The sequence below is a fragment of the Polyodon spathula genome, chromosome 31, assembly GCF_017654505.1.
Source record: "Polyodon spathula isolate WHYD16114869_AA chromosome 31, ASM1765450v1, whole genome shotgun sequence".
In the NCBI taxonomy this organism is placed as follows: Eukaryota; Metazoa; Chordata; class Actinopteri; order Acipenseriformes; family Polyodontidae; genus Polyodon; species Polyodon spathula.
In genome coordinates, this window is record NC_054564.1 from 6,719,429 (window position 1) to 6,742,127 (window position 22,699).

The 22,699-nt window shown below is 40.3% G+C and overlaps 1 protein-coding gene across 1 annotated transcript; it reads right to left on the bottom strand.

Moving 5' to 3' along the window:
* Nucleotides 1-1,674: 1,674 nt before the first annotated feature.
* Nucleotides 1,675-12,678, bottom strand: LOC121303132 (mitoferrin-1-like). The gene is made up of 4 exons (XM_041233622.1): nucleotides 12,360-12,678; nucleotides 5,510-5,738; nucleotides 3,566-3,622; nucleotides 1,675-3,322 (listed from the first exon to the last, which is right to left on the bottom strand). Exons 1-4 carry the CDS (start codon nucleotides 12,552-12,554, stop codon nucleotides 2,796-2,798), a joined length of 1,008 nt encoding a protein of 335 aa, XP_041089556.1. The 5' UTR covers nucleotides 12,555-12,678; the 3' UTR covers nucleotides 1,675-2,795.
* Between the last annotated feature and the right edge of the window lie 10,021 nt (nucleotides 12,679-22,699).

Below are 22,699 nucleotides of genomic sequence, written 5' to 3' on the forward strand. Positions count from 1 at the left end.
AGGAGCAGAGCGTACGGTAGATCACGCCTGTCAGCATTTATCACAGGACTTGTTAGAAACAGCAGCGGAAGCTCCCTCACTTTCACAGTACCTGGAGGGGGTAAATCCTCACGAGTCCCCATCCCTTCCAGTAGCTTGAACACACATATTATATAAAATTAGTGAGCAAATGCATTAGAACACCCCATTACTTCTGTTTTCATTTGCTGTGCATATGAAATCCAACCACTGGAACTGAAAATATTGGAAAACTGTCACAATAGGCAAATGAGCGATGGTCCAATTTAACTGATGACTTTAACAGAGCACACGTGCAACTCATTTAAAATAGTAGGAGAAAAGGAGAAGTTTGTAGAACTTTGTAGAAGTTGTTTAAGATGCCTAATTAAAGCACCAAGTGGTCTATCATTTTTACACACCAGTGCCTATTGTTTCTATATCACTGATTACTGAGCGGAAATTGAAATTCTCCCACCAAGAGGTTTTCTTGCAGGTGGGTGTATATATAAAAGATATAAAATGTTCCAATACATTTGCACACGACTGTATGAACTTGTTTATTCATCATGACCCAATCTTGACCCCTAGCGATCACGGAACACTAAACTGACCCACTGAACTGTGTCCATTGACCTTTAAAATACTGTATTGGTCCTGTCCTGATCAATTTTTGTCAGTCAAGGTCATGTGGCATGATGGAGGTCAAGATCAGGCCATCAGAAAATAACACCACTGGGTATGGGGGGAGAAAAAAAGGAAACACCTGCCATATGCAGCACATACTTGTATAAATGGGTGAACATGACAGATTCATTTGTAATGCAAATTGCATGCTTTTATATTCTGCGATATATTTAAGTTGTGTCAGTAGCAGTCACAGTGGGTAAGAAAGCTAATCTGATGGACTGATACTGGGAGGACAAGCCTTGACTACAGAAACAAACCGAGTGTCTGTTTAACACGGTTTTAATGAACACTCATTAAAATTGAATTCTCTCTAGATTTCCACTCCAAACTCCTTAACCTAAAAGAACCAGAGACGGTAATCACTGCAGAATGGTCACGCATCTCTTAAGAGCAAGTTGCTTAAAAACTTGTGGCGTCCTGCCAATTGCGACACTGCATCCTACTGGCAGTGCTATGGGAGGTGTTTCCAATTTTTAGTCCAATCCTTATACATTTGCATTTAAGCGTACATGACTAGCTTCAGATCTGCACAAAATAGCGGCTGTTTGGGTTCAAACAGACCAAACTGTAACCAGCTTTCAAGCCTCCACTCGTTCTACTGCTGCAGGCACGTCAGCAATACAACACATTGCACCAGAGAAGACTTGCCTGTGAGCTACAATCCACCCTATGACATGATAGTATCTTTTTAATAAGAAATTGTGCGTGTTTTAAAACAGCAGATCGTCTTGCCTGCTATGATTTTTTCACTTCTCTCGAACGTTAATCCAGCTTCCAACTCGAGAATATAAAGTAATGAAGTGTAATGTTTTTTTGTTTTGTTTTGTTTTTTTTTTAAAAGGGAAACATGATGAGGTACTGGTTACAGACTCGGGTGAACAAAGCAGCAGTCTGAGCACATGTCAGCACGTAAACTTGTTTCGTAGTATTTTGAGAATATATATATATTATATATATATAATATATATATATTATATATATATATTTTTTTTTTTTTTATATGTAATATGTCCTTCATTTTGCATCATTCAGGTCTAAATTAAACTGAAATAGCTAATTAAACAAATGGCAGCAACAATCCATGCTTAATGGAAATTAATTTACTCAAGAAGCTGTAGGTCCAGGAATAGGTAAACTTGAAATCAATTAACGCACCAATTATTTTGTTATTTTAGGTCTTATAAAGTCTGGTTAACAACTTCCTTTTCATTTAGTTTTCCTCATCAGGATAAAACGATCACGGTACGTAATGTAAAAAAAATATAGGATTTAAATTGTGTAGGTTACTTGGGAAATATACAGGCATGTTTGTGACAAGAAAAACAAAACCCTATGGAAAGTCTAGGCACTTTCTAGTAAACGACAACTAAAAGGAACGATATTTGCTGGTAATCTTGACCTCTTAAAAAAATATAAACTAGGTGTCCTACCTTTGAAAGATTGCAAATAGAAAAACCAAAAAAAAAAACATATATGCCAATATAAACACATACTTACTGCAGGATTCTCTCTGTAGAAACGTTCAGAAACTGGGCTTTCTATTATGCCATTTCTGCTGATACACAAAGTAAAAAATTGTCCCATTTGGTTAAAACTAGGTAAGACAGGATTATTGATAAACACCACACCCAACGAAAAAAACAAAAAACAAAATTGCATTATGGAACATATTCAAATTGAGCTCCGTCTTTCCAGTTAGCTAGGGCATTGTGCAGATGATTGATCGTTCTGATGTTTCTTGTTTTGTTTTTCCCCCCTCACTGTACCCACGGTGCATTGTTTAAGAATAAACCTGCATTCTTATCAAATAAATCCTAACACTAACACACTGCATATAGAAGGCTTACTGGAGTGCTCATTTGCTTATGGCACAGTAATGGTGGGTTCATCAGTACCCTTGCCAATCACTGCACCTCCGTACAGAACAGACACAAGCAGAGGTGCAGATCCGATTAAGTTCTGCAGAGTCAGGGGAAAACAAGAAGTAAAAAAAAAATTAAAAAAACATTCTTGTTGAAAAACAGGGTCCCAAAAACGAAAAAGCAGCTCAATTTGCTCCCTATTAGCAAGAGCGCTTAACTGGTTTCGTTTTTTTGCCCCCCTTTTCTTCAGAACGAGGATTCGCCGCTCTTCTCCAGGTTGTGCTTGCTGAGAAAGTACTTGAAGAACTCGTAGACCGACCAGGCGATGGCTGTGGAGGGCATCTGGAAGATGATGCGAGCCTGGGCCCCCTTGAAGTAAGCCGGGATGCCTCCCAGCTGGTACACCGTCCTGAAAGCGTTGGCCATCCCGGACAGGTGGCCGCTCACGTGGGCGGAGTTCAAGGCGACGTTCTCCTGCGTGTTGAGCAGCGTTTTGCAGACGTCCAGCGGGGTGGTGGCGGCTGCGGCCACAGCCCCCGCCAAGGCCCCGGAGACGATGTGCGTCTGGGGCTGGTACTGCCGCCGCGGGTTCAGCTGCTCCTGCATGAACTCGTAGGTGATGAAGTGCAGGGCCTGGAAGGGGATGTTCATGGTCAGCTGCGTGGTATAGCTGCGGTAAAAAGCTGCCAAGCCCTCTGTCCTCCTCACCGTGCGAATGCAGTCCCAGACGCCCTTGTAAGGCGAGTTGTACATCTGCATTCTCGTCTTCACCACTGCGGAGCCCCAAGAACAGAGATGTTAAGGTTTGTTGGAACAGTGTTGGAAAAGAGGGGTGGGGGGAGTGCACTGGACGTGAAGGGTCATGAGGATGGAAAAAGAGAAAATGAAAATGAAATAAAAATTTTCCCCCAGCACATTTCCATGTACTTTGACTCAGGCCTGAATGAATGACAGCATACATTACTGCAAGCCTTTCACTCAGCATACTGTACTATCACACCCCTGAATCACATTACCTTCTGCCGGGTTCATCACTGCATCGTGGAGCACTGTAGCCATGCTGCCAGCAATGCCTGGAAATAATCGAACACAAAAAAAAAAAAATCAACACTGTGCACTGTTATTGCCATGCAAACACATCTGTAGAACCTATGTATGAAAAGGCAGCCGACAGCCAAAAACAATAATACACCGGGTGAAATTTTGCTTTGCACGAAGCAGGGATGGAAGTAAGACTCATTGCATCGCAGTTTGGTCCATTCTGGTTTTATCATGAAGTTTAAAAATAGACAGAGCTTGTTACACTGGGGTTAATCGAACACATATTAAAGCCTGGAATGGGTCAAACGTCTATGCAATGGGAGTCTTACTGCCATCCCTGATAAAGGTGTTTCAGTTGTGCTTGAAAAGACGACTGTGTTTTTGTTCAGTGCAATAGATTTGTAGGAGAGTCTGAACATTATCTTTTGCTTCGCAACTCTGACTAAACACGCAGCTAGCTGCAGAAGCCTTGTGGCCAAACAAACATTGATGTGGTTTGCATGAAAGATTCCTCTGGGTTGGGAGGCAGTGCTCTCTTTCAAAGATTTATCATCAACTCATTTATGATAGTGGGGAGGAAATGGGAGCGCTCAAAAGTACAGGGCGTTTTTATTACTGTAGCAAGAGTAAAGGTAAAGCAAAATAAAAAGAAGCTCTTTTACAATGCTTGCTTTTGTCTGAAGGACCATTGTGCTCTAATCATTTATTCAAATTAATAAGGTAAAAACAAATCTTGCAATAATCTCAGTTCTGCTTTATTCCTTCCACTCATAAATTACTTTCACACTGCTTGTCTGTTAAACTGGGATATTTAACTTGCAAGAATTAACACAACTTAACATGGGAAAGAGGAAAATGTAAGCCAATGGTTACAGAACAGAAGTTTTAGATTTTTAGTTCTTGCCTGTAATCCAGAACAGTCTTGTGCTCTAAAGAGGGTGAACAGGAATAGAAAACAACAACAGACACAAACTTTTTGATTAACAGAACACAATAAAACACACAGTGTGGGGACTTGAGTAAACTGTGATCTGGGCAGCTGCCAACGAGGACGTGGAATAAACAGCATTGGTTTAGTTCAATCTCAGCACAGACGGAACAGGACCTTTCATTTCGCTTGCAGTGTTGCTACTGCAACCTTAATGCAGTGCCCACCCTGCTGTAGCTAGCAAAATGTCTTCTGACAGTACCACTCTGTTTAATTAAACCCAGACACTGGAGAGGATTGTATTTCAACAGCGGGACTTGGCGCAGAGAATGCAGCTCGTCCTCACATTGCCTAGCCGATCTGCCTAGGAGGAAAACCGAGCTTGTAAACAATAGGTAGAATTCAAGCTGCTTTACTTACAGCTTATGGGTGCGCTCAGAAAAGTAAAACGTATGTTAATGTTGACCTAGCAGTATGAACTAGGGGATAAAAACACTTCTGGATCTATGACTGCGGCGCTGTTCCTTTTCAATGGAATCATCGTGATTTAAAAGGAGTAAGCTGTTGTCGGTTAAGGAGCTTGCACTTGACAAATCGAGCCATGCACCTTGGTGTGGACATTCACACTGAAGTCAATGGCAGTTATGTGGGAGCTGCTGCAGCACCAACATTCTGATCCGAGACATTGGGAGCTATTGTCGGCTTTTTTTAACACTCCAGAAGTGTACATGCATCTATTGATTCAAAAGAAGAATGGCAAAACTGAAGCTACAAAACTAAACAAAATTGGGCATTTCGTTTAAAAGTTAACTTTAAAATAAGGTGACATTTAGAAACCAACACAAGACGAGACTTCACCTTTGGATCTGCAATTCAAAAGATGATTTGGAAATAAAGCACCCTTTTTTTTTTTTTTTTTTTTTTTTTTTTTTTTACATCAGTTAGCTTGAGCGATGGTTTGCTTCTTCAATTAGGGTTATTTATTTTATACCGTTTGCGACGTGGCTGTTGCCGCCGTGCTTGATAATGTCACTCAGGGTCCACTTCATTTTCTCGTAGCAGGCGAAGTAGAGTGCGTGCGCGGGCCCCGCCCCCAGGATGGTAATGTTCATCCCCCTCAGCGGCCGCCACACCCCCTCAGTGCGCACGATCCTGCGCAGGGCTTCATACACTCCCCGGTACTGCGCCCTGGGGTCGGGATACAGACTCTGCATTCGCGTCTGGAGAAAACACACAGCAGTACAAAATCAACACCGGAGCCAATGCGGTTATTCAACTGCATTTCCTTGATGACCTTAGACCCGCTTTGTTTAACCGTTTGAACAAACAAAGTTGAGCAGACAAACGTTTCGGCTAGTGCCTTCTTCAGTCTGCTTATAATCTGACCTAGTTTAGAGGGGGAGTGGTGCATCTCTAGCAGTGGAGGCAAGGGGTGCAGTGCCTCCTCCAAATTTAAAAGTGAAAATAATATATAGTTGTGTAGTATTATAATATAATAATACTCGAAAACAATAACAAAAATAAAAATATTGTCTGAAATGCAAGAAAAAAAAACGACAACCATTGATTCAACATGCCTATATTAACAGCAGTTCTGACTCCTCTCTGTTATAAACTCCTACTTGTTATGAACATGCAGTAGCAGATCACGTTACTGGATCCTCAGCCAATGCACTATCCTGCACTATTATTATGTCATTGTAGCTATAACCTCTTGTAATCCTAACATGTTGCATCCTAGTTCATATGGTATTCTAGTAGTATTATTACTTGCACTTACTGTAAACTACACTGTATTTAAATATTCATCTTTCACTGTAACCCTGCACCCCTGTAACACCTGTAGTTGCCTTGCATAATAATAATAATAATAATAAATAATAAATAATAATAATAATAATAATAATATTGAAGAGTGTTGTCAGACCGAATGCAATAATAAGATTCTACTGCTGCTGAAAGTTTAAGGTGACCCCAAGTCCTCTGCCTTTTTTCTGCTTCCCCACTGTTTTTTAATTTCAGCCACCTTCCTATCTAGCACCATCAGCCCCACCTAAATTAGTGAGAGGAACAACAGCTCTCTCCATCGTGGAGTTTAAAGAGACACCGAAGAATCTGCCTGCAATTGCTACTACTGGACAATACATGTGCAAACACACGTTTATTTGCAAGGACGTACTAATGTAGATGTCTTTATTCACCACAGCTATCAGGTCACTTCATCAGTTTCCAGTATTTCCGGTATCCACACTCTATACCTGTTGCAATGAAATTCAGGCAGGTACTGTAATAGAGTAAGCCAAGTCAACACCTGCTCCACTTACCCCAGTAATCCATGCACTTGAAAGATTTACTCAGCATGTAGCGGGGGGGGGGGGGGGGGGGGGGGGGGGTGAAAGTTTTACAATGCATCTGTCAAATGCAGGTAATTAGTTATAATATCGGTTCAGCTCTGAGGATGAAATGCACACAACACAGCAGGTTTTAAAGAATGTGCCATAACAACAACCAGAAATATAAAATTGGCACAGAGATTTCAATCCACTTTATGGGGAGCTTTACCCTAATCCTGTGAGCGCTGTGAACGGTAGAGCACTTTCAAGAGCCTGTGTATTTCTTAGTACATTCTTCTGATAGGAAGCCCCCCCCCCCACTGGGACAACGTTGGGACAGTTGAGACTAACTAGGGAGTCATTATGAAAACATACGTACAAGAAGTACACCACGCTGGTCCTTTTCAAATGATTTTGCAAGCAGCAATGTACAGAAATGAAATGCCGTCTCTCTGAAATGAGTGAGTATCAGTTTCATTCTGCTGGAGTAAGTGCGTGCTAGGCTGGGGATGAATTCCCACTGGCCCGGGTGTTTTGTTAGGAACGCCTCAGTGTTTCTGAAACAATGGGTACTGAACAGAGAACAACCAAACACTGCATTCCAATGACACACAAGGATCTGACATACCAAAAAAAACAGCATTCCCGTATTACACTGTGCCACTGCTACACACACCCAAAAGTATTATCCCATCAATAAAAAAAAAAATAATGTATACTGTACTAACTCTCTGAAGCGAGGTGGTTTGAATTTGTGTCCTCACTGAAAGTGTGATTTTGTCTAGAGATGTACCGTTTGCTCCTGTACAGTAATTCATTTACCATGGCAGAAGAGCGAGCCAAGAATTACAGTTGCAAAATCACCTCAATTCAGAAATCAGCTTTGTACAGAATAGTTTGGACATCTGGTAAAGGATGACTTGCACAGAAAAAAAAAAAAAGACTATAAAAATAAGACACATACGGTAATACGATGTTAAACCGCTAAAAGAAATGAGTTATAAAAATCTATCCTTTTATCTAGCAATACACTCCTTGAACCATTATAAGGAAATGAAAAAAGACTTCCAGTCGAAGCGTTCGTCAGTTTTAGTGCCAGTAACCTTGTCACCTAGTAGTGGGAGCGGCACCTTTCTTCACTATTCATTACATTGTAACCACAAATAATAAGAGTGCGTTCCGAGTCTCTCTTCCTCACCTTGTACATTATCTAGAGATTACTGGACGCCTTACAAACAGCTGAAGAGCTCCTTTGAGTATTCCTAAAAAGAGTTCAAAGTTTCACGCAAGAAGTGCCAACTTTACCTGCCATTAAAAGAACAGGAATCTTTTTGTATTCAAAATAATGAGATTATGTTGGCTTTGTGCAACTCATCAGCATAAGATCACATTCCTTGATGCAAATGCTGTAACCCTGCAGCCTCGTAGCTGTTGTCTAAATTGCTATTTCTGGTTTTTCACTCCATCTTATTTGTACGATTCCTTATGGCACACGCATCCACAATGATTAGAATTCACATCCTAGCCTTTTATTTAATGCAATATGCCTGTAATTAATGTATCTGCATTGTTTTTTTTACTGTTTGTATTAATGTACTATGCCCTGTATTTCAATGTATTTAATGTATTATGCATTGTTCCTCACTATCTTGTAAAGCGCTTTGTGATGGTGGTCCACGATGAAAGGCGCTATATAAAATAAAGATTAATACTGATTGATTTTTATGCAGTAACCTTAGTGTGTGTGTTCTGTAATTTTATAGTAATGCAATAAGTTTTAGTTCAAATTGAAAGACATGGGGTTACACCTTGATTATGCCACACTTTTTTTTATAGATTTTAACAGGGAATAAGCCTCCTTAAAAAAAAAAGGTAAAACTGCGTGGAAAACACAGAAATTCTGCAAAGTCATGCACAATGAACCATTGTCTCTGTTGCTTTACTGGCACCAAGTTCTGTACCAGGAAATAGATTACTCATAGGCTTCTTGCACATAATGACACGTGGGTAACCACCAGTACGATTAAAAATACAACAGAATACAAATAACACAGTAATGGTATGCTTAGATGATTATTGGGTTTAAGCTTTTTGTTCAAAGTGTAAACATCAAAAGGATCAGACATTTCTAAGCATCAGAGAGATGTATTTAGTAGTCTTATCTTACAGTTCCAGCTACCTGTATATGCGCAGGATAAGTTCCCCGAGTAGGCACGGCAAAAAATATAAACTTTTAAAATCATTCATTTAACATTTCACCACTAAATGCATTTGGCATGTTATCCTCTTGCTTTCTCGTTTAATCAAACAGTTTATTTCAGTACATTCTTTAAAAAAAAAAAAAACAGGGATCGCTGTAAATTAGCGTGGAGTTTAATTATACAATTCCGGAATGTCGTTGCGCCCACTGATTTTAAAACACCGGCCAGCCCCTCCTTGCGATGAGTTCATTATTATCTGCAGGAGAAGCAGCATAGGCTGGTTTGATGCCAGTCACAGTTGATGCTGCCTTAGAAAAGGGTGGGGTGCCAGCAAAACTAGCAAAGGCACAATTGAGTTGCATGACAGACAGTTTGCTAACTGGCATCTGTTCCAGCAGCGCAGAAGTGCGCCCACCCAGTGCCTCCATCGGACTGATTCCTGCCAATCAACCACAAGAGTATGCAGCGGCACTGCGGCACGAAGCTCAAGAGGTAGAAATTCACCAAAACAGTCATTGAGGGGTAATTTTTTTGCCCCCTTGTATGGGATCTCAATTGTGCCTTTGGTAGTTTTGCGACGTGGGCTACCGTCCTCTGAGGAGACAGTACAATGAAGCTTTCTGTACTTAAGCAGTAACTACAAAGCACATCTAGTGTCTGCTGAGTCTGACATCAATGGAGCCAGTCATTCAGCAGCCTCTGCTGAGCTGTGAATGGGAGACTTTGTGACATTACCTTTCCTAAAGTAGCTGAACTGGTTAAGATGGTCCGCCTTTAAAATAATGTGAACTAACAGCAGATTTATCATTTTTAGGGTGCTGGATAATCAAGCACCAGTTACATCATTACAATAAAACTTCAACAGCTACTTAAATACAGTAAAGGGGGATGTCTTCACAGCCACAGAACAAGCCCATGTGTTTTACAATACTGAATAACACTGTGTGATGACATCTCCTCCCCACTGTATTACACCTTCATAAGACAGAAGTGAAAGAAAATAAAACCCACTATTGCACAAGAAATGTCTGTTGCTCATCTTTAGGTCACTGATGTTGTCATATGTAATTTTTTTTCCTTTTCATTGATCACTGGCTCAAAAAAACTGAATTAAAAAAACAGACAAAGACAATACTACCAGAACACCATCAGCCTAACTTTTGGTGTTTAAATTGAAAGTTTAAAAACATAAAATGGAACCAATCTAAGAACAACTTATACAAATGTACACACAACTAAGCCTATGGCGTGGACGAGAACTGATATTAAAACCTGTAGCTACTGGACTTTTTAGGGAACACTTGAAACGTGGTGCTGATGTGGCCCTGATCTTGTGACTTCGTAGCAAATCTCCATAACGCAGGAGGAACCAAACAGTCAGAGCACTCCGTTGAAGGGGGAGCTTTATTAGAGGCAACACACTGCACAATGGTCAGCTGTCAGGAAACGCTGCAGAGACATGATTGCCGTGCACATGTGATGAAGGCACCAATCACGCCACCAGCGGTAGTACAGAGGGTGTGCCTGAATGTCATGCCACGCTACTCCTATGTAGTCTGCAGCGTAGGCACAGGGATATAACGTCTTTGTAAGGAATCCCTGAAAGCAGGCATCAGGCAGGTGAACTAACTCTGCTTAATGTGCAGCATGGTCAAGAACCACTGCAACTGTCTCTCTGATTGAATGCCAATATTGAATATTGACTGATTGATTGATTGATACTCTATACATTTTTTTCCAGATTAGAACACTATAGTCTAGCAGGGACACATTTGCAGCTTATCTGTGATTTACCTTGCTTGTCTGTGAGGATTTCACTATGCTTTGACAGCAGACTGCAGGGATGGAATTAAGGTTCACACACACAGTCTGATCCGTTCCTGGCTTTACTTGGAGTTGAGCAAGTCAAAATTTATAAGAAAACTGGATAGTTTGTTGTTAAAAGCTACTGTAGCAATTGTCTCCATGTACATACAGGATTACCTTTGTATCAGATGCAAGGGATGCTGTGAGTTTGCACAGTTTTTAGTGTCAGTGTCCCCCCCCCCCACCACCCCACTCAGTTTTGTTATCTGGATTCGATCATGTGTACTGTATATTAGGAGTATTACCACTGCACCCTGTGTTCAGTCGTTTGTGACAAACACAAGTCACACGTGCTTTAGATACAAAATATTTATTAGAGAATGCTGAGTATGCAAGGACTGACAATACAGAATGACAACGATTATAACTTGGCATCAAATCTAACTTATCTTGAGGACTCGCTGCCTGGCCGAACGGACGAGGCAGAGGACCCCCCCCCCCCCAAGACTATAACTGTATATTTTGAAAAAGGTATGGAAGGGGAGGTGGTGGGTTACGATGAAATCGAGATGCAATGGGAGATAAGTGAAGAGGGTATATATATTACTAGCAATCTCGGTTAGCTAATGTGTGAATTGAATGATTGAAATTGGTGACGCAGCACTACTCAGTGTTTTGCAGTTATGGATGAGATCTGAAAACTGTAGTTTATATAACTGTCTGATGCAGCAACTTTTTTTGCATGCTGAAAAGCTCTGAAGTTGGGTACAATTTTTTTTTTTTTTTTTTTTTTTTTATCAGGGTGGTGCTGTGGTAATACTCCTTAGATACATACACATGACCAAATCCAAATAACAAAACTCAGTGATACAAAGGTAATCCTGTATGTAGATAGCGCCAATTGTAGCTTTTGCAACTATCAACTTTTGTTATGTTTGACTTGACATGCCACTCGCCTGTACTGTATGCACAGACTCAACATTTCTGTTAACACGTATTCATTTCTATTTAATATTGTCGACTTCACGTGTTTGTAATTATGTCCTACACAAATGACTCTTATACTTTGTTCAGTGTCCTAATGACTTTAGGCTGACATTGTCTTCGCAAGCTAGCATGACTTGGCAAAGGTTGCCGACTGCCTTTACTAGTTCCTCCCAATCTGTCAAACCGGTCTGCACCCTAGGACGGTAAGCAGTTAAAATGTGAGACTGCGATGCAACTTACAAGACAGTCACCTGAACACATTTCCGCGAGTCCAATTGCAAAAGACACGCAAGACTGCATTAGCACTGTAACTTATGACAGCCCTAACTAAATGAAATGCAATAAAAAACACTCTTTTTTTTTTAGGTTTGCAATTTAAGGTTATAAAACTAAAGTTCGGTGGCGATAGCGAACAAACAAACACCTAAGCTAGTTGTGTGTGTGTGTGTGTTTTCTTCAGCGGTCAGGCATGTGAGTGCATGTGTGTCACAAACATGAATCCACGCTTCCTTACCTTGACAGAGTCCACCGGGTACATCACCGTGTGCTCAAGAATGCCCGCAACGGCCCCCGCTGTCATTTGTGTCCCTAAAGAAACGGTGAGCGGCAGGCTCTCGTAGTCTACCACGTCCACGGTCTCTTCGTCATTGCTTTCGCTGCTCTCTGCCATTTCCAAGGCTGCTACAACAGTGTCAGTACGCAACTCCATCCCAACTGCTTCACACACTCGGGCAGCTGCCACTGCTGCTTGCAATGCCACCGCCGTGACGTCATTCTACCCGGTTACACAACACCCCCGGCGAGCCAATCAGAATAATCACACGGAGGAGAATTCGAAGCAAAGGCGGTGATATGGCTTTAGTGACAGTGGAGGTAACCAATAGGATTTTTTTTTTTAAAAAAAAAAGGCTCGATTGCCGGGATAAATCTATGACGTCACTACTGCATGGCAAGCGAGGGTGGAAAAAAAAAAAAAAAAAAAAAAAAAAATAGGTGTTTTGATCGACCGACGTTTTGACCAATTGTAAAATTCACAGTTTGGGTCGCGACCAATAAGGAAACGGGTTCGGGAGATCTTGTCTTGTGCAGGTTACAAAAAATCTCAACCCTGGGCTGTGGGTTGAGATTTATATCTATGTTACATGTGTGTAGATATGTGAGTGGACGTTTGCATTGCAAGATTACACATCATTTGTAAAACACACACACACACACATATATATATATATATATATATATATATATATATATATATATATATATATATATATATATATATATATATACACACACACATGTGTGTGTGTGTGTATTTTTCCATTTATTTTAATAACATATTTGAAGTACAGCAAAGTTTTTTTCTAATGATAGCACTTTTAATAGGACCAGCTGAATTATATATATAATTACATATATACTGTAAAAAAATCGTCATAAAAAACTGAGTGGGAAATATTGTATTCCATTTGTTTAATTAAATCATGTAAGAAATTAATCTGCATGTCAGTGTTGTGAAAATTCCTTTGAATGTTACTACTACTACTACTAATAATAATAATAATAATAATAATAATAATAATAATAATAATAATAATAATAATAATAATAATAATAATCATCATTCAGCAATGTGCTTTTGGAGCCCCAAGTCACTTAGTTTGAAAGTTTGAGAACAGAGTTTCCAGTGTGTTCCAGTGATGTGGTGCTAAGATTACAGATACAAAGCCCCGCAGAATGGGTGTAACCAGGGAGCTGTCCTTGTGTTATGGCAATGGTTTGGGTGGGTCTCACAGATTAGGTGTCCCGGGCTAACTTTATCATAGGACACCTGCTGGACTATCCAGCGGGACAGCAAAGGCGGTAAGACGGTGACTCAAAGATAACAGTCCAGCTGCAAAGTTCGTTGTTCATCTTGTCCAGTGGCCTTCAAAGTTCTTTTTTTCTTGTTGTTGGCAATGTGCACATTTGTGTACCTCTCATACTGTTCCGAGCATTACAGTTGCTCTCTTTTGACATTTAACTGATTACACATTCCAAAATGTTAAATAAAATGTTGAAAATGAGACCCACTGCACAAAGGGTTATTTTACAAACTTCTTCAAAGTGTTGCAGAGGGGTAAAGTTTGTACTTTCGATGTACTCAGATAATAAACGAGTTGTGAAAATTGGTAACAAAAGAACAGAATTCTTCACACAGGGCCGTGGAGTGAGACAGGGCTGCAGTCCGAGCCCAACACTGTTCAACATCTACATCAATGAGTCGGCTGCAGTGCTGGAGCAGTCTGCAGTCCCTGGTCTCACTGTACACGATACACGAATTCGTACTCTACGCAGATGACCTGATCTTCCTCCCGCCCACAGAACAGGGGCTGTAGCAGAGCCTATCGCTGCTAGAGCAACACTGTCAGAGACGGGCCCTGACAGTAAACCTGGACAAGACCAGAGCCATGGTATTCCACAAGAAAGCTAAATCTCAGGGAAACAGGCATCTCTTCACCCTGGGAAACACCACACTGGAGCACCAGTTACACCTACCTGGGTCTGACCATTAGTGCTTCTGGGAGCTTCAACTTGGCTATCAAAGTATTAAAAGAAAAAGCATGCAGGTCCTACTATGCCATAAAGAACCGGTTTCATGATATAAAACCCTCAATAAAAATCAGGCTCAAATGTGTAATAGTATCATTCGACCAATCCTGCGTTATGGCAGTGAAGTATGGGGCCCACTCACACATTTTAATCACAATAACTACTACCAACTAGTATTGAGGCTTACAGATCTGAACCAGTCACAAGCCAACACGCTTCAGAGCAATATCAACCAAAAAACCCCAACATGAATAAGAAAAACTGACATAAATTAAAAAAAAAAAACATACATTGACAATTGGAATAATGAATAAAAATCACAAAATAAACCTGAATCATATCAGGCTCTATATAGAAACTTTGAACTGGCAGAATACTTGGTCAAGGGAAAAGACTCAAAACAAAAACAAACGCTAACCAAATACAGACTCAGTGACCACAGCCTGGCCATAGAAACTGGATGGAAAAAAAAAATAGTGGACTGCCAGAGAAAACATGCTGTGCCGTCACTGTGACCTGGGAGAGGTCGAGACAGAGATACATGTCTTGTTACACTGCCCCAAATACGGGAAGGGAATAATGTTTTCCAAAATGTATAAGTCAGGTTAAAGACTCAAAGAAACTGAATTTGAGCTTGCATAGCAGTTCGATCCAATCCTGGTTCTGCTATGAGTTTAATAAGACAGACCTGAGCTTGTTACACATTGTGGCTACTCAAACTTGTGGTAAAGCCTGGAATGGGGTTAAAACTGCTATGCATTAGGAGGCTTAAGAGGTCTTTACTTACATAAGGACACAATGTAATTATTTACTAGTAATCTTGCCAATACACACACACACACACACACACACACACACACACACACACACACACACACACACACACACACACACACACACACACACACACACACACACACACACTGCTGTGCAAAAGTCTTAGACACGTTGCATTTTTGAGCATCAACAATTTACTCAAAGCCTCAACTAGTGTTTTCTACTATTATGACAACCTTGACTTACATAAAGAAGGAAAAGCATTGAGTGAAATAGCTGACATCACTCGATTTTCAAGGGGTGGTATCCAAAGCATAACCAGCAAGTACAGAGAAACATCACCTGTAGTTGACAAACCCAGGACTGGAAGACCCAAAAAGCTGTCCAACAATAACTGATGCATTTACTTTGCTTTTAATAAATATTATTTATAAAAAAATTGTAAATAACATACATGCAATCTTATAATACAAACATACTGTCAAATATGTAACTTTAACATTCATACATGTATAACTCTAGACCCATAACCCATACCTTCAGTGATGAACAATTATTACATAATAATAGGAACAATATGGTAACAATTGTTGCAACATTTTTTTGAAAAGTCGCTACAGTAAGGCTAATTCAATGCATATAATTATATATATATATATATTTTACATTTAAAAAACAACACTAAGGTATTATATTCACAAAAACAGAAAAAGTTACAGCAAACAACACTTTGCAATGTTTAATAGTACAACATCCACCATATCTTTGTTTGAATATCTCAATTTTGGGTAGGGCGTCTATTCCAGTCCCCGTTCATGCTGCCAAACTGCATGAGATGACGGGACATATTTTCAGAGCGTTTGCTCCAGTCCTTAATCAGCTCTACTTTTTGAAAGAGATGAAACACTCTGTTAATTACATAAAACTACAGCTATGGCCAAAAGTTTTGCATCAGCCTATAGAATTTACTAATTAAATTATGGTACCACTTTTTAGTTTTCCATATAAAGACAAAAATTTCAAAATCTAACATGAAATACTGTACTACTATTATGGCTATATCTCTTATAATCTCTTATAATAATAATAAGCAACATCCTACACAACATGCATTTATCAAATGAGATGTATTCCTTTTGCTGACTTTTAATGGTCTAAAAACTATTTAGCAGTCTTGCTCAAAAAAATAGTAATTAAGCATTTAAAAAATCTCATTAATTGTTTCAAGCCTCTCTCTTTCTGATGCACGATGTACGCTGCACAGTGGGCACAGAAATCCATTCTGAATGCATTCTGGCTGTTAAGTTCTGAGGACATCACAGCCCTCAAGTTGCTTCATTTCATACAATTGCCCTGCAGGCCATCATGCATAGCTTCCTACAATCATGTGATTAGTAATCACAAGCTGGGAGCCTGAGGGAATATCTCACTACCTAACTTCAGAGCAAGTTTCCAGGCCAGAAGATTCCATTATCTCTGCCTCTCAGAATCATGTGGAGGACTGACTCCTGGTTTTTAGTCCATTGAAGATACTGTGGACTGAAGTACAATTTGATGTTTTTGCATGGGCCAGGTGGCAATTAGAGGTACTGTCAATGCATTACATTTTTCAAATGTTCTCCCTAAATCTTAGCCCATGTACCTCTTTTCAACCAGGCTCGCCCCTGGGTAACTCTGTTCCCAATGCGCTGGCTCCTGCTGTTGTTGGCTGCAGTACAAGCAGAGCTATGTTACAATGGCTCATTGAGGACAAGGGGGAAACAAATTAAATACAAATGGCTTACGTCGAGATCACGAGGTATATTATCTTAGTATCTAGACATTTTTTTCGTGTCCTCAATAAGACATCATACTATACAGATTTTGAAGCAGAACTTAAATTATTATTATTATTATTATTATTATTATTATTATTATTATTATTATTTTCAGGTTCTTGTAAAGCCCTGATGCAATGGCTGCTGGTGCTCTTGAAACTGTATATTTTGTATGTTTGTGGGTCCCATTCTGCCTAGGTCGTGCTTTGATGAAAGGGAACCACATGTATGCTAATCCCATGCATTGGTACTGGACTTTCCCGTAATTCATTCAACGACCCAGCAGAGCCGTGCTGCAGAATGGATCTACGCACAGATGAGAAGTTCGACCTGGCTCGGAATCAAAACAAAAGCTGCCAACCCGTTTTATAAACGAGCAGACTGCACTGGGAAGTGTGACCCTGCCCAGCAACTCTTTAAAAGAGTCGGGCATGGGTAAAAACAAAACAAAAAGGTCGCTGGTGGACAGGTGAGCCGAGGACATCCTGGCCGACCCAAGGCCAAACAATTTCCACGTAGAAGTGTGGGAAGCCTCACACCTACCTGTTATTGGCACTGAAACTGTAACTGAAACCTGGGTTTACTGACAATAATGAAACTGTTTGTACAACAGTCTAGTCTAGTCTCCAAACCGCAGCATTCCTTTCAACATTCATACATAAAGTTTCGTTCAGTTCTTTTCTCTGCCTTGGCCAAATCCTTTACATAGATTATAGTTTTATATATTAACACTTTTTTGGGAAAAGTCTTTACTGGTAAATCATAAAAAAAATAATAAATATTCAAATCGGCAGAAAAACAAACGGTAATCTCCGAATAACGTTGACCACGGCCGTGTTTTGATATGGGTCGCTACAGCACCACCTGCTGGCTGTAACGGCAGCACAGCAGATAGAATCGACACAGTGGGGTGTGTGCTGGATGGACTGGGTGCTGCTCGTCTTATTTCCACGAAGAATTTGTTGAGGTCTTTACCAGCTTCTCTTCATTGTAGCTCCATAAAACGAACCGTTTATTTAATTTTTTTCTGGATGTACACCAAAGGTTTAAATGATGTTTGATAAAAGCGATAAAAACCAATGCAAACATCATGAAAACGAAGGAAGCAATGAAACAAATATATATATATATATATATATATATATATATATATATATATATATATATAGGAGTGTATCCTTTCAATTAAACATATTTAACACATAACTCAGCAGTGCTAGCCTAGCCCATGCTGAATCAATTTATTTCACCCTGGGTATTTCAAATCCAAATACAGTGGCAGTGCCCTCCTGCTGTGAGACAGACTGCACGCTTCAGCCTGGCTGGCTCTTCTTAGCAGCAGCATGATGACATTTCCAGGGAATGGGGCTTGGTTACGTTGTGAGTGGCTACATGCTGTGTGGCAGAAGCATGATCCGACGGGGGTAATGTCCGAGCCAGGCTGCGCTGCAGTGTTTGTGGAGACCCGGCTTGTCTGAGTGCTGGCGTAACACAATGCTGTTTTCACTGGAGCCTCCCTCTGACCTCCACTGTCTCAAGACCGAAACCAGGATGATTGATGACCAGCGTAGCACGGAGACGCTGTTCTGCTCCGGTTCGATGTGGGTTTTTAATGGATGACTGTGTTTTTTTTCGTTCACTGGTGTTCTTTTAAACAAATACACATCGATGTAGAGATTATTAGTGCAATAAAATCCATTAAAAATAGTAATCTTCATTTATGTATTTATTCATTCCTTAACCAGGAATAACCCCATCGAGACCTCGTTTACAAGGGTGTCCTCCTGGCACGACGACCAGCGACAGACAGCACTAATTTCACATCATTAAAAACAACAACACCACCCTACAAAAACAGCACCATACATGCAGTCTGGATCAGAAACATTTACACTGCGATAATTCTTGGAACTGACTCACTGAAATAAATGCAGCTGTCTATGTTTAGCTGATACATTTGGGTTATTTATCTGCTGCAATACCATATCCCTGATACTGTGGTCCAGGCCGGCAAGACCTACCGACGATGGAACACAGCAGGATCAGTTTCCTCATCAACATATGATGTTCTCCCATCACCACGGAACCTAAACCTCTGGGTGGGTGAGGATCCCTCATGTACTTTGTGTTCATCACCAGCAACATTAAGGCACATTTTGACAGGATGTAAGGTGGGTCTTAGCCAAGGTTGGTTTACTTGGTGCCATGGTGCTGGATATTTGGACTTAGCATTGGAAGGCAAGAGTAACATAACCAATAAGTTGCCACCAGTTCCATTAAAATATTACACACAAAAGACAATATTCCTCTGTGCCGGAGAACAATCACCAAGAGATTGTGTTAAAACTGAGCCTCGTCCAGGACAACTGGAAGCTGCTAGAGACTGGAAAATGCTGTTTATTTTTCCACCTAAGATTACCACCACTAACCTTCGACCAGACATTGTCCTGTGGTCTGGATCAGCACACCTTGTACATATGGTACAGTTAACAGTGCCAATGGGAGGATGCTGTGGATGTGACTTATGAGAGGAAGAAACTTCGGTATGCTCAACTAGCTGCTGAAGCGGAACAGCGAGGATGGAGAGTCCGAGTTTACCCAGTGGAATGAAACACACGGGATTGACGGTGGCCACTTGAAGACCCCAGAGGTGTACCCTACTTAGCTCAATCCAAATGGTTGTCATGCTCATGTGCTGTGGAGACCGCACTGTGGTTGATCCTCAGGGCCAGCATCGCAGCCGTTGTGTGTGCTGATGCGCTGGGGAGGCAAAATAAGCTGATCCCTGGAGCCAGCATTACACTTCAGCAATCCACACCAGACAGAAGGAAATCTACAACAACAGATGGAAAGAAATGCAAATGGATGGAGATGCAGATGGATCACATTAGTTTCCTGTAAAGATACGTCTTAGTTGGCGCTTATCTTGGCGAAAGCCGAGTTCAAATCAACGTGAAGTTCAACATCTACTCTCATGTAATGGAAATCAAAACAGGACAACGTTTATATGTCAATCCCAGTAATTACTACAGTATTTATAGTTTTACTATACTAAATGCATAGATAAAAAAAAAAAACATATAAAAGGTTACATTACCAGTGGTAATGCAGGCGTTTTTATGTCAGCACTGCAGGTCCAGTCCCCACTCCAGAGTCAGTAATCCAGATTGACAAGACCCCAGGGAACAATGGGAACAAGCCCACCCATTGACTGAGATGGGAGGCAGCAGCTCTACAAGGAAAACAAGGGGCTTTAACTACTGTGCAAGGCCTGGGCCTGCGTAACTGATTTAGATAAACATTCAGTTGTGTTGAAGTGACATGGTTATTAAGCCTGTCTGCATCACGCTGCTCCTAATTAATAAGGTCCATGAGATTTCATCAAGGGACCAATTCACTTCTTCACCGTTTGGCTGTGTTTGAATAGGAGACAATGAAATATAAGCACAATATCTTTGTAAAGGCTACATTTCACTGTCTAACTACATGCTTAAAACAACCAATCGTGCTTGGAAGTATTCATTACATTTTTTTTACAGTTATGCTACAAAATGATACCATTTATATTAAAAGTTGTAATAGGTTTGGCTCTAGTACATGCATTTGAAATGCTGAGTTTTGAACTCAAAGTACTTTTGGTTTGTAATAAATGTTATAAGTCACGAATACTTACACACGTGGCTTTTTATAAAATGATTCTGAAGGATTATGTATGTAGTTTTATAGTGTTATGTAGAATTTATGATTGGTTTTGAATAGTACTTCTTTAAACAATGCCCAATTCAAATCAGGCCATTCTGAGGTCTGGTTTGTGTCAATTGCTTAGTCATTTTATGATATATACTGAGCATCAAAAGAAACGTATCACTTATATTTGGATAAAATTCACTAGATGTGATCGAAAAGTGACAAACTGTGTTTTGGAGCAGGTGAGGTGAGTTTTTATTGTGCTGATTAACAATTGACATCATGAAGATGCAGCAGAATGATCTGTCGATCTCGGGCAGGTGTTGTGACTCTTGGTCTCCCAGTTGGTGGCCTGTCATTGGCAGAGTGTGTCTGGTTATACCGTCTCGCCAGGTTTGAAATCATTGTCTGTGAGCACCCAGGACGGCAAGCCACAGTCCTAGTCAGCCTCCAACACGCCGATCGCACGAAGGCGCTGCTTTCTTGACAGATGTGGCATATTGTTTATTTTTTTCTGCGATCTTCTTTATTGCTTTTATTCAAGCTTGCAATTCAACAGCTGAAATCACTCCATATCCAGTGTCCAACCAACTGTCTCACTAATTAGGTGATTAAGTGCTTCAGTCACAGTCACTCAAGCGTGTCGTGGGCAAGAACGAAAAGAAACCAAAAACATTTCTTCAATGTCCATCATTTATATACTTTTTTTTTTTTTTTTAAATAAATGCTGTAATAGCGATATGTTTTTTTTTTGATGCTCAGCATAGAACGATTGTTTTATAGATGGAACTCTGTTTAGTTACTCTTTTTTAATTCCTAACCTAGAAGAGAAGTCTTGGATTTGGTGTTTAAAGGGTGTGTGTGTTTGAAAACAATCACTGGAGGTATTTACAGGCTTTTTATGCTTTGGTATCTACACTCGTGTATTTCAGGAGGCAGTGTGGTCAGGTAGTTAAAGTACCACGCTTGTAACCCTGAGGTTATTGGTTCAAATCCCAGCTTGGATCCCTGTCTGATCTTGAGCAAGTCACTTAACCTCCTTGTGCTCCATCATGCAGATGAGATTGTTAAATCAATGTTCTATTGTAAGTGACTCTGCATATAATGCACAGTTTGGAGCCTACCTCTGTAAAGAGCTTTCTGGTGGTGGTCCACTATGAAAGGCACTATATAAAGAAATTATTATATATAGTGGCACACAATAAAGAAATTACATTTCAACTTTTTATTTGCTAACTCATTAAAACGCTTTGACACAACAAGAATGTCAAAAAAAGTTTAATTTCAAACAAAGGATTTTTTTTTCTTTTCTTGTTTGATCTCACAGAATGAAATGTAGCACACAGCTACTGGAATTAGCAAAATTCTAAAAGGTATTGACAGTGTCGACCCAAGGGACTTTTTCAGCCTGAAAAAAGAAACAAGGACCAGGGGTCACAAATGGAGATTAGACAAAGGGGCATTCAGAACAGAAAATAGGAGGCACTTTTTTACACAGAGAATTGTGAGGGTCTGGAATCAACTCCCCAGTAATGTTGTTGAAGCTGACACCCTGGGATCCTTCAAGAAGCTGCTTGATGAGATTCTGGGATCAATAAGCTACTAACAACCAAACGAGCAAGATGGGCTGAATGGCCTCCTCTCATTTGTAAACTTTCTTATGTTCTTATGTTCTAATTAAAACAGATCCCTTTGTCCAATGTGTGTTTACCGATAGAAAGTGATCTCTTGTGGTTCAGAGTTCATTCTCTTAGTTTTGTTTTACTGTCCTGCAACCCTTCCTTCCCACACAGAGCGATTAGGGAGGAATCTGTCCCACACTTGGCTGCTGGAAAAAATAATAGAGGTGTGTTGCCTGTTTGTTTTGTAACTGAGGAGGGGGCTGAAGGCTATGACAAATCCCCATCATAAATCAAAGAGCTATCTGAGAAAGCTGCTGGAATACGCTTGCTTTGTCATGGGCTGTGGTGCTCAATAGCTGGTG